Raw genomic sequence first — 17,500 nt, forward strand, 5'->3', positions numbered from 1 at the left:
TCAGCCAGGGACTCTGGTGCGCTCATCAGTTCCTGAGTGTGTGCGTGTGCTGGACAATGAGGGCATGTCTGGCAGTATGGATGTGATATTGAAGGGAGACTGTGAGAAGACAGCCTCAGCACTGCCACAGTGTTCACAGTGCTCTCTCTCTCTCACACACACTCACACTCACACACACTCTCACACACACACACACACACACACACTCCGTTTCCATCTACCTCTGCCCCACTCTGTCTCAGTGATCAGGCCGGCAGTACGGCTCACGCGGGCCACGTGAGGGGAGCATGCACACAGTCCTCGCCCCGCGTCCGCACCCCCGGCACTCGGTGGAGCCAGGGTCGTTAAGCAGGCCGTTAATTGGCGCGGGCTTGGCAACTGCTTTGGCCCTGGCCCCGACACGCACGCTCGGCTGTCTGCTCTCGCACGGAAGCCCTCTGCCTCCTCGCAGCCTGTCCGAGGCAGCAGCACGCACCGACTGTACTTGTCTGAGTTCCCGGAAATTTCTCCCTGTTCATCTCTTTGAAGAGGCTCTGCTCCGGCCCCCTGGAAAAAGTGACTTGTGGCGTCGTCGTTATGTCGTCAGCTTTCTCCTTCTGAACTCACTGACAGGAGTGGCTAACTCTCGGCTTTTCTCCGCTTCTCACACCACCTTCCTGGATCGTAACCTTCTCCACACAGTCTCCTTGCTACTGTTTAGAAAAGATTTCATTTAAACATCCAAATGAATTGTAGTTTATGTTCCTGATCACATTATGCAAGATTTCTGATTTTTGTCCGTCAGTAGGGCCTACATCAATAAGGATGTGTAAAATAATACACTAATCAATGATAAAATAATATTTCATGATCCGTTCAATTTCTCATGGGTAAACACAAGTCCTGCCACCCCCGAATAAAAATCTTGTTTCACTACGAAAGATTTCACGTTAGGGGAAAAAACACGCGCTACGGTGTTCCTTTCACGTGCCATAAGAGCTCTGTGTTGGTAACGTTTTGCCGCACACATTCGGAACCCTTGCTAATTCTTGCTAATTCCCCTCACGGTCGCTGTCCGTCGGCTCGTCGGAGGGCAGGGCGCAGCTGCGAGTTCATCATCGATCGCCTCCAGTTCGTCAGTATGCAGAGGAGAGGTGTGGCGAGGCAGCCTCCGGCTCAGGTGCAGCTGACCGAGGATTTAATCCTGCACGTCTGCTCCGAACAGCGATGCGAACTCCCCGCTCTGCCCCTCCGCCGAGCACCGGCGTCTCCAGGTCAGCGGGGCTGGATTAAATCGGCTTCGCCTCAGACTCGCTCCTGTGTTTGTGGAGTCCGACACCGCGGGTCAGAACACAGCACTCCACTGCCACAGCTACATAGTTAGAAATTCACCCGAGGTGTCTTCCAGGGAAAGCATTCTGGGTGTGATGTGGTCATCACTTTTAACTGTGTGGTGTGTGTGTGTGTTTGTTTATGCTGGCAGGCTGTTTAGAAATGCCTCTCTATACCATCCTTAACAGCCATTCTTTTTCCGCTCACCGCTGATGCCTATAAATGACAGCGCTGTCAGTGCAGTCTGAGTGAATTATGTTGGAGTAAACTTTAGAGTAGCTTTGCCGGGTTAATTTGATTGCAGAGAAGTTAGGTGAACTGTGTACAGCAGGGACTGGTGCAGTGTTTAGTTTGCCAAAAGATAGAGTGCCCAGGCCCTGACCATCGCTCTGAGCGCGTGCTTGTCTGGTTCCCTCAACACGCCTGCTTCCCTCATGCATCACCCTGCTTCACTCTGCTTCCCCCATGCTTCACCCTGCTTCACTGTTTCCCCCATGCTTCACTCTGCTTCCCCCATGCTTCACCCTGCTTTACTCTGTTTCCCCCATGCTTCACCCTGCTTTACTCTGTTTCCCCCATGCTTCACCCTGCTTTACTCTGCTTCACTCTGCTTCTCCCATGCTTCACCCTGCTTCACTCTGCTTCCCCCATGCTTCACCCTGCTTCACTCTGCTTCCCCCATGCTTCACTCTGCTTTCCCCATGCTTCACCCTGCTTCACTCTGCTTCCCCCATGCTTCACCCTGCTTCACTCTGCTTCCCCCATGCTTCACCCTGCTTCACTGTTTCCCCATGCTTCACTCTGCTTCACTCTGTTTCCCCACATGCTTCACCCTGCTTCACTCTGCTTCCCCCATGCTTCACCCTGCTTCACTGTTTCCCCCATGCTTCACTCTGCTTCCCCCATGCTTCACCCTGCTTCACTCTGCTTCCCCACATGCTTCCCCCTGCTTCACTCTGCTTCCCCCATGCTTCACTCTGCTTCCCCCATGCTTCCCCCATGCTTCACTCTGCTTCCCCCATGCTTCCCCCATGCTTCACTCTGCTTCCCCCATGCTTCACCCTGCTTCACTCTGTTTCCCCCATGCTTCACCCTGCCTTACCCTGCTTCTCTGGGACTGCAGGCGGCAGCCTCTGTTATTGGAACAGATTATGGTCTTAATCTCCCAGACAGTAAACACACAACATTAGCCAGGCAGGGCCGCGATGCCCTGTGAAGGTTTAATAACTGAACCAGGTCTGGGCCCAACACAGTTTTATGACTCTTTACTGGAACAGCTGCAGCTGAGGAGGCCCGGGGGCCCCAGTGTGCTCCTCTCTGCCGCTTCCCACCGTTCCGTAATGGACCGTTGTCAGCTCTTAACACGAGCAGTTTTCTTTTCTTCTGTCCCGCTAATGGGAGTAAGCAGTGGACCTTTGTTGTCAACCCACAAAGGCTCGGACAGAAAAGCTCCGTCCGCGCTCCGGTTTGAAAGAGAACAGCCGTCGTCTTCAGAGCGCGAACGCTGGTGGGTTTTGCGCTTGTTTAGATTTGGTTTCAAGCTCGTTTCTAGGCCAGAGCTGCCTTGCCTTGTCTCTGCTTAATTTAGTTTTTCTGCCAATTTGTCCATTTGAATGCTGTTCAGCACCGCGTTAGGCGTGACTGTAAAAGATCAGCGTTAAGACCCAAAAGATGCCTGTGATTGGCTCCCACTGCAGGCCTTTCTCTCTGTGTTCAGAGTGTGTGTGTGTGTGTGTGTGTGTGTGAGTGAGTGAGTGAGAATAATGGAAGACACATTCATACACACAGAAGAAAACAGCTGCAGGATTTAGTCTCGGTCCTGACAGAGAGAGACTGAGAGAGAGAATAGAACACAAGAGGAGAAGGTAGTGTGAGAAAGCGAGAGCAGGACGTTTGAGAGGAAGACGGAGAGAGAGGGAGCAGGGCGGTGAAGGGGTGCTTTCACAGCGAGTGACAGCCTGGCTGAGCGTGGTGTGTCTGAAGGCTGAGGCCGGATTGGCTGGCGCTGTGGTCTCCAGGGGAGCAGCGGGAGTTTGCGGAGAGGTGTTGGAGGTGTGCTTTCACGTTTGCTCTTTGTGTGGTGGAGAGGTCAGTCTTTAGCTTTCACTGCCTTCATTAAGATGAAGCCTCTTCATTCTCCACAAGAGCCTCTGCTCGGGGTGCGTGCGCGCGCGCGTGGGGGTTGGGGACGCATCAGCTTCCCGTAACAATGGGTGGTCAAGTTGCACCGGCCTGCCCCTGCCTCACTCCTGAAGGACCCCCCGTGTCTCGGCCAGACGTCTGGGCCCGGCTGATCGGGCCGCCTGCTCCTTTGTCACGCCTCCCAGAGCCGTGAATAGGGTGCCAGAGGCTACGGTGAGAGAGGAAGGAACAGGAAAAGGGGAACAAAAAGCACACCTCTCATCCTTTGGTAGGGCAGCTTATTAGGGAGCGCCGCCCCTACAGTGGCAGGGGCTCTCGGCCAGGGCTGGCAGAGGCACGGCGGTGCATCAGTCAGGAGGGCCGCACATGAGGTCACCGAGCGGTAAGCCAGCGGTATTATCGGCCGCCTTTCGTCTGAGCTGCAGCTGTCACTCAGCCGACATGAGAACGAGAGCGAGACGCTTTCCGGCTCCCGGCCACCGGCCCCTGAGAGGGGGGGGGGGGGGGGGCGGCGGGAAAAAGAGCCGAGGGAAACGTGAAGAGAGCTAATCCGGAGAAAGATGAACGGAGCTGGAAGAAAGAGTGGAGAGGGGAAAAAAAAGGCCACAACACAAAAGAGACTTTAAAAAAAAATATTTTTTTTTAAAAGGCTGACCGACAGGCTTGAAAGCGTTTGAAAGAGACGAAGTGTAAGTGAGAGAGCGGGTGGGGGCCCACAGTCTCTGCCGAGCCTGGCTGAGCTCGGACGGCAGCAGAGCCGTCGGTGCGCATCGATTGCTGGAGAAGATTAGAGAAGAAAGAGCAAACTTTATCTCAAACTGGTTTTATCTGGCGCTGTGAAAATGACCAGCAGTAATGCCGATTTAATCTCGCCGCTACATCTCCATGGGTGTGCCCAGCCCAGCCTGCCTGCAGATACCACTGCCTTTGATGGGGCGGGGGGGTGAGGTGTTCTCTGGGCTCTAAAATTAATATGGCTAAAGCTTCTGAGTTGATGCAATATGGCTGAAGGCGTAAGCAAGCCTTCATCTCGCCTTCCCTGTAAAGATTTGGAGGACATGATGAGAAGGCAGAGAGGCTGGCAGAATTTAAATCTGATGGTAGGGCCAATAAAAGCAAACAACAGAGATAGAGAGAGAGAGATGTTGATTAGTCTGGGTGTTTGCTTGTTGGAATACTCAAGCTGCCTGTGCAGGGTGAAGAGCGAGACTTCAATTCTAAAAAATAAAAGTGTATTTTGTAGCTCAAATCCTTGTAGGACAGCCACAACACACGTGTAGCCTCGCACATGTGCAGCACACACACAGCAGCCTGCTTATCACGAATGGTACTGAAGACATGCCACTATTTCAGGGTCTGAAATAGTGAAAACAGCATTCCCTCTTCTCGGCATTCCGTCTTTCCTCGTATCGTCCTGTCTTGGATGCAGCGGGAGAAGAGAAATCAACCCGCCTCCAAGGCATCTCTATTCATGAGCACTCGGGGATTCCAGAAGTGAAACCATTCCGTTCAGCGCTCCGGAAAGCAAGGAAGAGATGCACCGATAATAACTGAACCTGATCGCAACCTTCACAGACGTACCAACCCGCGATCGCAACAGATGCGGAGAATGAGTGTTCGGCCATCGCTGGAAGTACGGCACTGCGCTGTGTCGGCTGCTTCCGGAATGTTCCGTTCCTGAAGCTCAACCTTGTGGAAAGCTTACACCAGCAGCTTGCGTGTGGCGTCCATACCAGCAGTGTCTCTCCGTCTCTGCTAAGCAACGTGTCCATTGCCTCTGTTGTGTGTGTGTGTGTGTGTGTGTGTGTGTGTGTGTGTGTGTGTCCCCGGATGGGGAGGTTCTTCCCAGTAAGACGTTATCAGCACACTGCCACAGCCATTTTCCTGCCGTGTTTGCAGGAGTGTCATGCTAGATTTTGCGGCATTTAATCTGCCACAATAACATTCTGCCATTGGAGAAATTGCTTTCAGAAGGCCATAAAGTAAAACGGGCAAGAGGTGTTATTCAACCAGACGAGATGCCAAAAAAGTGGGAATGGCGAGAAGGAAACAGAGGGAGACGAGCCAGAGAGAAACGGGAGAGAGAGAGAGAGAGAGAGCAGAAAAGGGGAGGGGCACTAGGAATTGTAAAGTGACCTTTCAGCGAGTGAGCAGAAGACAGATATTGAGTGATTCTCATTGTGCTGGGAGAATGGAACTGTTGGCTTGTTAAATGCTGTGGCATATGGATATTTTATCACCCTCCACCTTTAATTGCCTTACTGTCAGCCCCGTCTGCTCTTAAAACGACAGCCGAGGGGAGTAAACGCGCCGAGGCTCCTCTGCCCCCGCCCTCTCACCCCGCTCGCCTGTCTCTCAACCCCACGCTGCCCTGCTCCGGGTTCCGCTGCCTCTGACCTTTCAGTCAGCGCGTGAGCGAGGAGAGGGGATGCAGTCATCTCTCGCCAGCTCCCCCACGCCTCCTCCCGTCGCGGTGGGCGGAGGGGTGGATTTGTAGTCGGCGCTGGCACGCCGTCGATGCAAATTGCTGCCAGCCTCCTTGAGCTCTTGTTTAGCTGCACCGCGGCGTGACTGAATTTGGAGCTTCTGCAAGCCCCGATGCCGCGCGATGCCAGCGCTGGGGTGGGAGCACCCACGCTCTAGGCCCCCAAACCCCACCCACCACCACCACCACCACCACGGAAATTAAGTCGCGGATTAAGTGCCAGATCTTGCTGGAAGAAGCAAATAATCTTGTTGAGCCGAGACTTCACAGAAGCGGGGTGGTAAGAGTGTCTTTGTACGAGTTTGAGGCAAGTCTCGAGTCTCTGGGGTGCGAGTCCGAGTCAAGTCTCGAATCCGGGTTAAGTCAAGTCACATGAGCGACGAAAATTTCTGAGGTCGCAAGAAAATGGCTGTAGCACAACGGAGCATGTACCAAATCTTGAAACCCATTACCGCTTACAGTGACACTAGAAAGACTATTTATTAGCTATTGCTCTAACTGGCTAGCATGCTTTTTGTCCAAACTAGAGGCTAACTAGCATGCATGTTGTCCATACCTTTAAGCGTGTTTCAAGTTGTCTTGTAAGATTGAGTGTTGTTTGGGCCGTGCCATTTATTCTGATGCCGCGTTTAAGCACAGGTAGCTAGCACTTCAACCGTGTCTGTCTCGCTCAAAGTTTTAGTGCCTGCACGATTAAAGGCTGTTGTGTGCAGCCATGCCAAGTTTAATGTCAGCACAAGAGCTGCGTGCTGTGAAAATGGATCAATTAAAAATAAACACAACGCTGTACATAACAGTCGCACCGCAAGTCAATTAAGCAGAAGTCAGAGTCGAGTCGCGGGTCTTGGGAGACGCGTCAGAAGTGCGACTCGAGTTTGAGTCACTGGCTTAAGTCCCCCATCTCTGGCTGGTAAGGGGGCGAGAATGAGTTCCCTCACCGCCATCAGATAGCGGTGAATCTTTTGAATTGCTTTATGAATTTTTGACTTCTTTTTATCCCTCACCCCAACCACGGGTTCAGTCTCCACTTCCAACTCCTTCACATCATTTTTAAGTCTTAATTGCTTGATGACTGTCGGCGCCGCACACCCCGTCACCCTGCCCAGAGCTGCTCATGCCAGCCGAGGCTGTAAAATCCCATTTCCATTTCAAATCAATGGCCATTACCTACTGCATATCCCAGTGTGAGTCCAGACGCTGGCTGCTTCCTAATCCCGATGGCTGTCCTCTGAGCTCAGGTGGATGGCAGTCTCTCTGTCGCGGGGGCTTATGGGCATTTTGACCTTTCCCGGGTCAGAGAGTAGAATTTACGAGGGTGTGTGTGTGTGTGTGTGGGTGTGTGGGTGTGTGTGTGTGTGGGTGTGTGTGTGTGTGTGTGTGTGTGTGTATGGTGTGAGTGAGAGTGTGCCTTGAGGATTAAGCTAATGGTACCTTGCTGACTCCTCTGTGTCTATGTGCTAATGGAGAGCAGGATCCATAAACACAGGCCGAGATGCTCAGGCGGCATGATGGCAGTGTCATTTGAGCAGAGCCCAGACCCACAGAGAGCTCCCAGATCGCCTCATCCCACCTCCTTGCTGAGGAAGTCCGGGACCCTAATCCAATTATATGTCCCGTGTGTGAACGTAGCCACATCCTTGCTGCTAGCTTTTGATGACGCTGGGGGTCCCTTCAAGCAAAGATGTGATGAAAAGCTGAGTCGGTTATCTTGTGAATCTTCTCTCTCCCTCCCCTTGCAACTTTGCAGAGGCTGTACGGTCTAGTTTGTTCTCATCTTCTCTGCACTGCTCCTGGTAACGTTTGTTTTTCTTTTCCTCTCTCTCCCCTATTCTGACTGCGTGCGTGGACGCCAGGCGTGTTGCCACCCGACGTTAATGTGTAATCACACGTTTTAGGAGAGCTAATGGCTAAATTGTTTCTCCCCACCCCACAGATGTGCGTTAATAACCAAATGAGTCGTTGTTTAATATTTCACAGGATGTAGTCGCTTTTTGGGGAGACACAGCAGAGGCCGCGACACCAACGGCCACAAATGAAAACTTCATCCTCTCGTCCGCAACGCAATTTCGCAGTGAAAATGTTTGGAAAGGTTTTTAGCCCTTTTCTCCCCTAGTTTTTGCTCAGAAGTGTTTAGCTGATACAGTGCTGAATGCCTCTCAGGAAGGAAGCCACCTTTTCCCTGTTACTGCATAAATGTCAGTAAATGTCAAAGGATTTCAGCGTCGTATGTCGTGTGTCTGCGGTTGTGTCTGCTAACGTAACGTGGCATGTTCAGCATCCCGTCTTAAAATCAGTCATCAAACGCCGAGCTGACACGATAGGGCTGGCTCCGTGATGGGTCCAGGACCAGATCAAGCATTTAAAGGCAGGGATGAAGAATTTTGCGATTCATAAAGGAAGAAAATGCTTGTCGTTTAATGGCGGAATGCTTTGTCACATGTCCCGTACTGGCAGGGAGGCAGTAACCATGGCAGCCCCCAAATGCAGGGCTTTTGATGTTCTGTTCAGAATCGCTGACCAGAATGAACATCACACTGTGTTCATCTAACGCGATTTTAGCGTCTGTGCCACGTACACACTCGTTTGACGCGGTGAACACGGCCCGCGGTCACCTTCATTTGGAACTGAGTTTTTGGGAATGTTTAGCATTAGTGTCTGGAGGTGATCAGACATGCATGTAACAGCACACCAGTGGCACAGGGTCAGCACACAAACTAGGGTCACAGTCAAGCACAATACATGCCACTGGTCCGTTCCATTTCCAGAGCCTTGCTTGTACTAACTCAGACATGCACATGGCCTTTGAGCTTTGGCACTGCTGCTATAGCAATGGGGAATTAATTGGATAATGCATCTGATTTTAACGGCTCCATAGAACAACAGAAACAGGATGTTCTACTGCGATGTCTCAGCCCAGCCAATCTCATTCAGCTCCATTTGTCTTTTATGGGGAGTGATTTAGTTGCGTTTTAATGAAGGCTGATTGGCCATCATCATCAGCAGGCTGCTCCTCGCTGCAATCTACAGTTATTGGCCCATTTCATTGTCATGGGGCACACCAGGGCATGCTCTCTGACTGTGACTCCTCCCGCACACCAGGGCATGCTCTCTGACTGTGACTCCTCCCGCACACCAGGGCATGCTCTCTGACTGTGACTCCTCCCGCACACCAGGGCATGCTCTCTGACTGTGACTCCTCCCGCACACCAGGGCATGCTCTCTGACTGTGACTCCTCCCGCACACCAGGGCATGCTCTCTGACTGTGACTCCTCCCTCATCTGTCCCCTAGACCAGGACCTGCCGGGTTAAGGGGATTTGCTCAGGGGCCCAACCATGGCAACTTGGCAGCGGCTTGAACGGCAAGCTTCCGATTACTAGTCGAGCACCTTAACCACTGAGCTCCCACCACCCCTCTTCACGCTGTTCTTTTAAATCTGATATTCCAGATGTACATTTACCTTTTTATTTCATTTCCTTCCCTTTCTCTCCCCCTCTCTGTGCGTAAATCATCGGTGTTCTCTGGCAGGACGGCGTATCATAACTGTGCTTGATTAACAGTGGAGACACGCATTGATTCCTATTGGCAAGCTCTCTCTGGGCCAATAACGAAAGCATGGCAGAAGAGACCCTCTCCCCGGTGCGCGAGGCCCTCCGCACGGCTAAAGGCACCCTTGTGGCCCACATGAATCATCACCCATGGCTCGCTGGGGGCTCCTTCAGCAAGGCACTCGGCCCTCTCTGTGGCCCCAGGGAGCCGGGCAACGCAGGCAGCGCATGGAAAAAAGAAATGAACCGTGTCCGTACGTGTAGCGTAGTCTAATGGATGGAGATTTGGGGAATACTGGCCTGGAAGAAGCTTGTGCTATTGATTTAAACATAACAGCCAAAGTGTATAGATTAGTCTATGTGTTATATAGACTAACATTCCTTCATAATGGCCTCTTTCCTTCGTGTAATGTATGATATGTCTATACAGGTTGTGTATACTTGTGTTATACAATAATAAAGATGCAACTCAGTGTTGGGGTCATAAAGCAGTGAGTGAAAGAGTCCAAGCCCAGTAGCTCATCCCTGTTCTTGCCTTGATCTGCTCTTCTATCGATCGTCCTGTCTGCCTCTTGTTGCGTTAGGGTTGATGTCCTAGCAGCCGACGGCACATTAGTGCACGCAAATGAGAGCACATGACCAACTCTCCTTCTCCTCCCTTCCATCCTTTTTTTTTTTTTTTTCCCCTCCCATAGCAACAGACTGGCGCCTAGCAACCACGACCGGATACAGCGGCTGAGGCAGGAGTTCCAGCAGGCCAAGCAGGACGATGAGCCCGACGAGCGTCGCCGCACCTACAGTTTCCAGCAGCCATGGGTGAGTGGGCCAGACCGCGTCCAGCTGACTGCTTGGCTCGCGGACGCGTTCGACAGCTGCCTTCAGCGGAGGCTCTCCCCTCCCCTCTCCCCTCCCCTCCGGCCAAGTCTGCGGCCGTCTCGGGTGATGCGTCTCCAGGGAAACGCCCGTCCACTGTGCTGAGGAGCCTGGGTAACCGGGCTCACGTCCTGGCTGGGGTCCTGTGGTTGTGATGTAGGCTACAGGCCACGTAGGCGGACCAGTCCGCACGTGTAACCTTACGTGCGATCATCTTCGCAGTCTGACTGGGAGTCTTGAGTGGAAATGGGTTTTATACCTGTGATTACATTCTTGATTTGATTTGTTAATTGCTTTGTTTAAATTTCGTATTCAGTTAATAACACCTGTGAGCGTTTAAACGCAGTCCCCCCGCATTCGCGTCTGCGAAGTACCTAAGGCTTGTGCTCCAAATGTAGCGGTAACCACGCTGAGTTCCTCCGAGCCTTATCTGAGGCTGCAGTGCTAATGGCGCTGAGTTTATTTACAAACCTCCAGAAGCCTCGTGCTTCATCATGTGTGTTCCCTTTCATTTGTAGTCAGGGCTTAGAGCTAATGCATTATTTTAACGTTATCTGCGAGATACAACAATATACACCCGGGCGCGCATACCGCTCGGGAGGCTGGGAACCGAGCCGCAGAGGGTCAAAGGCCGCATAGCTGTGCATCCTCTCGCCACAATGGCTTGGATCCAACATGGCGGTCTGTCTTGTGACTTCCCTTCAAGGCGCAAGGGGATTTGAAAACATGACAGCCTAATTACCTTGAGGGACAGAACCATTTCCTAAATTGGAGGTCAGCTCAGTGACCCTCTCCACTCGGACATGTTTTGCCTTCATTTACTTGCATGAATGTGGACTCTAACTCACTGAAGGGTGTCTGTCATGCTTAGCTTCTCAGTGGAAAACTGCAAAACTAGAGGAAAACTGCACTTAATTATTTCATTTTCAGCGCCCCCCCCCAACCTGGAATGCATGAAGTATATCCAAACAAAATTCCGTCATATCAGCAGAAGTTGAGTGAGTAGATAAGGAAAATTTTGTCCTGTGCTATACAGAATTCCTATCATTATTAAACTGGTAAATTGTCGTTACTCCAATTCTTGTGGACACACATTCAAAAGCCCAATGTCCTTTTTTTAGGCAAGAATGTGTCCTCATAAGAAATGTATAAGTGCTTGGCCTGTTCATTTGCTGCCCATAAGACTGAAATGGGAATCTTTATGTGGCTGTATGTGGCTAGGTTTAGTTGTACATGGTTGTGTGTGGCTGCCTGTGGCTAGTAGTAGCTGTATGTGGCTTGTGCTCGACCACGTATGGCTGTATCTGGCTACCGTAGTTGTATGTGGCTAAGAAAAAGCATTTCTGATCCGCTATGCACACGCAGGTCCTTGTGCGCTGTATGTAGCTGGAGGATTCGGCCACAAAGACCCCCGATAGCCTGTTCCAGGTAGTTGTAAGTCTGGACATGTTGTGCAGTAATAATCTGCAGGTGATCCCCCGAGGCTCTGGTGCTGCCGTGCTAACAGCCCGGGGCCTTCAGCGTGGCTTTCTGAGCTCTGCAGCTTTCAAGTGTCGAGCCGCGCGTGCTGAAACCGGAGCGGAGCTTTTTGATTCTGGCCCCGCACGTGCGGTGGGAGGGGAGCGTTCCCGCACTCGGCTTCTCAAACAGCCCCGACTTCCTGCCGTGCCCTGAGCCACCGGCCGCTGAAGCAGCTGCCGAGTTACAGGAACGCCGACAGTCGGGGCAGGAGCCGTCTCCTTCTGTTGTGTAGCAGGGACCCAGGAAGGCTGGGAAGAAGAAAAAAAACCACGTCCTTCCTGCCCGCTGTGTGAATGACTTGGCGAGCCCCACGCTTGTGAAGTATTGATCCAAGCCGTAAACAGTCAGTAGAGCCTTAAGCAGTCGTGTCAAATAATACGCTTGTTTTCGTGTGCGCACGCGCGCTTTTGCACATTTTCGTGCTGCACGCTGTTTACTAAAAGTTCAAACTAACCTAACATTAGAGTCTCCGAAGAGAGTCATCGCAGCAAACGCACGCACGCAAAGAGGCACACGCGCATGCTCGAGTGACGTTAATAGGGATGCTTGGCGATGATTTACAGTCTGGAAGGATCGGCCAGCGCAGGGGTCCTGTTGCTCTGTGGAAATAAACAGCAGTCTGTCATGGCTGGAACCTGACCAGAGGTGTAGAAATACAGCTGGAGCAAGAGTGAGCTGGAAGGCGTGCCTGTAACGTCTAACTCTGTCCTCCTGGCAGCAGTGTGACAGTGCTCCTCTGAAGCTGTCATAACACGGTAATGAGCAGGGATATCCATAACTCCGTCTGAAAAGCTGTGACCCACACAGCAAAGGCGAGACTCAGGATAGTTTTCTCCTAGTCCAGATGCGACGCGTCTCCATTCCAACCCTCCGAGGTCGACCGCCACGGCATGTTTAACAGCCCGCCGGGGTAAGGCGTCCCCAAAAATTGGCTCGTTACAGGACCAGACAAGTTAGATTGGTCCCCCCATGAGAGGCACTTTCAAAGGAATTTTGCTGGCTGAGAAAACAATCCAAAGGAACTTTACCAGCTGCGAGCGCAGCGACGTTCTAATCAGTCCGATGTGTCAGGGGTACTGAGTAAATGGTCACTGAAGTCACGCAGGGAAGAAGACTCTAAACACTCAGCAGGCCCAGTTTTAATCGCATGTGAAGACGACGTATTCAGCACCTCAAACAAAATGCCCTGGCAGGTCATTTCACCTACATAGCAGATCAGCATATGCTCAGTCTTTGGTGCACGTGAGGAGTATGGCTTAACAGGTCATTCCATTGACATGCCACGTCAGCATGTGTATATTGCACATGGCTTTCACTCCAAAGCTTAAGGACTTGGTAGTATACTTCCTTAACTGGCCATCTGTGCATCACACAGGAAGGACAGTCAGTGTGTTCGGACCTCCTTCAGGGCGAAAGAAGTAAGGGCTGCCTTGTTTGTGTCACATCCACCACTCCCGGTTCACAGGGAATGAGGTCACGTGATCAAAATAATGCGCAAGACCTCTGGGCTAGTCTGCGGGCCAGCCGATAAAAATCGGTCGGTTTTTTTGAGGTAACGCATCATTCTCGGCATACACCTCCCAAGAGAGGAGAGGCTAGTGCTTGCGTCTTGGTAACAGCATAACGCAAGCGCAGTAGTGGCGTGCTTGCCTGTGCCGACACACACACACACACACACGCGCGCGCACACTAACGCCTGCAAATACACATTCATTTTACGCCTATCTGCATCCATTTATCGCCGGCTCCGGTCCCATCGCGATCAACCTCCCCACAACCCAGTGTGGCCAGGGAGCCAGACAGTGGTGCTTTCCTGAAGACAAATTAGGGCACTTCCTACCAGACGAAAGCTTCCCAGAACAGTGTCGTGTGAGAGGCCTACAGCGTTGTAGCGTTCACAGCCAGTACTGCCTGACTGGAGATCAGCCCACGGTAACCTCACGGTGCACCTGCGCAAATCTAGCAGCTCTCTGTCATTGAGGAGCAGGATAATGAAGCCGAAAGTGCAAGATAAGACCCTGTCGAGTCTTAAAGTTGCCATTATCCCCTCTGTGGCCCAGATGCAGATTGCCTTCTATACATTTCAGCACATGCGGTAGATAAGATTATCCGCAGAGAGTGGGGCGCTCCGTATCCACCTCGACACCACTTATTCGCCGCCGCGTTAATGCGTAGCAGAATATTCGACCTCTGCACTGCAGCGCTTGGCCATTCACCGCGTAGGCCCAGGAGAAGTAGCGGTCTCGGGCGGGTGGGTTTGGGTGGGGGTGTGCTCCTAAATCTTCTCCAGCACGTTAAAGGCTGGCGTGAGACCCTGTACACACGCGGTCTCGCCCGGGTCCTGCCCAGGGCCTGCAGGGAGTCTGACGGGAGTTTCTGGCAGGCGCCGGTCTTCCTCTCCACCAGCTCTGCCTCACGTCTCTCTCTCTCTCTCTCTCTCTCTCGTTTTGCTCCTTCCCTTTTCTCCTCTCTTGTTCTGTCTTTCTCTCACTACACATTACCATCCTCCAGCTTCTCTCTTTTTACTCCTTTAGATGGGTCTTTTTTCTTGTTCAGCTTAAGGAGTGAGGCACATTAGTGGAGAAATCCATTCCATATGTGTACGTGTGTGTGTGTGTGTGTGTGTGTGTGTGTGTGAGAGAGAGATGTGGGGTAATCTCTGGAAGTCATTGTGTGTATAAAGCGGTTGACTGTGTTACGGGGAGGAGAGGCAGTTAGCTTATGCCAGACCCTGCTCCTCGTCCACCCAGTTAGCTGGCCCAGCTTTGATATGAAAGGTTAAGGGTCACCCCACAAGCTAATCATAACCATTATCTCCCATTTGGCAGTCTTCTAAGCTAACTCCCTGCCAGGACCCAGCCCTTCGCTGTCTCCTTCGTACATTCTGAATTGCAGCGAACAATTTTTCACAATTACAGCTTTCTTCTGACAAAGTGCATATGTGTTTGAACAGATGGGACTAGTTGTATCGTGTTTTCTTCACAGAGGAATGTCTAGCGGGAAGGTGTCTGCCCGGCTGCGCCGCAGTTCTGTACGGGCACGGTTCTGTCCTGGAATGCAGAAATAATAATCAATTTTTTTTAAAAAGCTCCGTATTTTCATTGGCGAAAGAATGAATAATCAGATTCTGCCCTTGTGAACACCGTCTAGCTCTACAAGTGACGCTCCCCAAGGCCAACTTTCAGAACACATCGCCCATCATAGCGACCGGTTAAACACACACGCACAGGCGCGCCGCACCCAAAATAAGGCGAACTTACAAGTTCACGTTTGCTCCTGACTGGCCTCAGGCTGCAGGATTTGGGGGCGTATTTCCCTCATAAAATCTCATTTAAAAATGAAATTTCCGTGACTAATTATTTCCCCGACTGCTCCCCTTGTCTCGGTGGGCAGCTCCCGGTGAGACGTCCCCCTGATTGGCTGGGGGGTGTTGCAGCTGCGGAGCTCCTCGGCATGGCGTTCCTGGAGGAAGAGCTCCACTCTCCATCCCTCATGTCCCTGCGTTTAACGGAGCCATCACCGGGAGCCACGCACGTGCGGTTTAAGGTCATTGTGAATAACGAGTACGGGGTCGAGCTGGTTTCGCCTTGCGTACAATTTGACGCGAGGGCTTTTTCAGCCATGGAGTTGACCTTTGCTAACTGTTCCAGCATATGTTAACTCCGATCTGCCGAGGCCAATATCCGAGGCATTCTTTCCCAGCTCAGTTGCCACGGTAGCTGACGTTAGCTCGAGCGTGCTAGGTTAGCTCTCAGCATTATCTCAGCTTTGGGTGCTGGGGACAGTGGCTGATACTAGAGAAAGTTACCGCACTACTCTAAATGATCTGAGGTCTGATGACTGATCTGAGGTCAGATAAAGCCCCCCTCCCCCCCCAATCTCCCAGGCACCCGCAACTCTGTCTCCCAGAATAGGGTGTAACAGTGAGCCTGTGGAAGACAGATGGTGACATGCTAGTATATGCTAGTGAATTTGTAATACTGTTGCTTGCGAAGTGATGTTATTAATTGTGCTTCAGTGTGTAATGGAGGGTGTGTGTGTGTGTGTGTGTGTGTGTGTGAGATGCAGGCCAGCACTGGGTCCTACAGTCAGACAGGACGACATTCTGTTTCAGTAGAAGTCCAGATGCAGCGGCAGAGGCAAGATGACAGAGATTCTTTCACACAAGCACAGAGACAGTACAACTCCTTACCCCGGTAAGAACACACACACACACACACGTCTGCAGGATCTATTTACTACATGCTGTCACAGACATGCTCTAGCTCTTCACCATTCACTCTTCCAGATCCCCTGACATGCACACACGCACCCACACCCACACACCCACACACACACACACACACACACACACACACACACACACACACATGCGTACCCAGCTTAATGCCATCCTTCAGTCCTGCCTCAGTTCCATTCTTGAGTCTGTGGGCGTGCTGCAATCTCACTGTAACAGCACAAGCTCTCTCTCTCTCTCTCTCTCTGTCTCTCTCTCTCTGTCCATCTTTCTCTCTCTCTCTCTCTCTCTCTGTCTGTCTGTCTGGGTGTCTGTTTGTCTGGGTGTCTGGCTGGCTGTCTGTCTGTCTGTCTGTCTATTTGTCTGGGTGTCTGTCTGTCTGTTTGTCTGGGTGTCTGTCTGTCTGTCTGTCTGGGTGTCTGTCTGTCTGGGTGTCTGTCTGTCTGGGTGTCTGTCTGTCTGGGTGTCCATGTGTCTGTAAGTCCCTTATAGAGCACCTGGAGAACATGCTTTCAGCAGGAAGTTGATCTTGGCAGCTGCACTCCTCTGGGCCCTGCTTGGGCTTTGTGGGGAGGTCTTGTCTCTCTTCCTTCCATCTGTTTCTCTTTCTTCTCATCCCTCTCTTGCTCTCCTCCCTCTGCTTCCCTTGCCATATTTGTCATGCATGTCAGTAACACCCTTTGTGCGTGAAAGGTCTCTGTCTGCAGGCTGAGTTATCAGGGTTCCTGCTTCCCTCCCTCCCTCTCTCTCTCTCTCTCTCTCTCTCTCTCTCTCTCTCTCTCTCTCTCTCTCTCTCTCTCTCTCTCTCTCTCTCTCTCTCTCTCTCTCCTCTCTCTCTCTCTCTCTCTCTCTCCTCTCTCTTCTCTCTCTCTCTCTCTCTCTCTCTCTCCCCTTTCTCTATCTGTCCTTCCCTAGCCCATGCAACACAGCTAAAGCAGACAGGCACCTCCGTCCGAGCTCGGCGTGCTTCCTTATGCCACCTGAAGGTGCCACTTGAGTGAATGCATTCGTTATCTGGAGGTGCCATTTGAGTGAGTGCATTTATCTGGAGGTGCCATTTGAGTGAATGCATTCGTTGTTTCTATATTTAATATTCTTTCCCTGCACAGTGAGCCACTGGCTGACAGCCTGCCAGAATCACTCACGACGCTGTGCTCTAGAACGGAGAATGAACGCGCCGTCAAGCTTAGAGCGCTTGCGTTTGTTTTACAATGCATCAGATTGTTCTCTTTCAGTAATTAGTACAGAAATGATTACAAAATGTTCACAGTCTGTGTAATGGGTTTTGTGTTGTCGTGTTTGCGCGCGCGGTTGTGTTTTTGTTTTAGGTAGCGGGTCTGTGGGTGTGTTTGTGTGTGTGTTCAGGTGTGGACTTTGTGACGTG

General features: G+C 51.7%; 1 protein-coding gene across 12 annotated transcripts in view; it reads left to right on the plus strand.

Moving 5' to 3' along the window:
* The window catches only part of pard3aa (par-3 family cell polarity regulator alpha, a), a 277,492-nt gene that overhangs the window by 255,882 nt on the left and 4,110 nt on the right, over positions 1 to 17,500 (plus strand). For 11 of the 12 annotated variants that reach the window (XM_035531035.2, XM_081696953.1, XM_081696951.1 and 8 more), the window contains 2 exons: positions 10,181 to 10,301; positions 15,948 to 16,075. In XM_035531035.2, coding sequence (XP_035386928.1) covers positions 10,181 to 10,301; positions 15,948 to 16,075 — 249 coding nt within the window. The remainder of the gene's footprint in view (positions 1 to 10,180; positions 10,302 to 15,947; positions 16,076 to 17,500) is intronic. The other variant, XR_014117080.1, reaches the window with a different exon arrangement.

This window comes from Electrophorus electricus, chromosome 14, assembly GCF_041902795.1.
Source record: "Electrophorus electricus isolate QZ-2024a chromosome 14, ASM4190279v1, whole genome shotgun sequence".
Classification (NCBI taxonomy): domain Eukaryota; kingdom Metazoa; phylum Chordata; class Actinopteri; order Gymnotiformes; family Gymnotidae; genus Electrophorus; species Electrophorus electricus.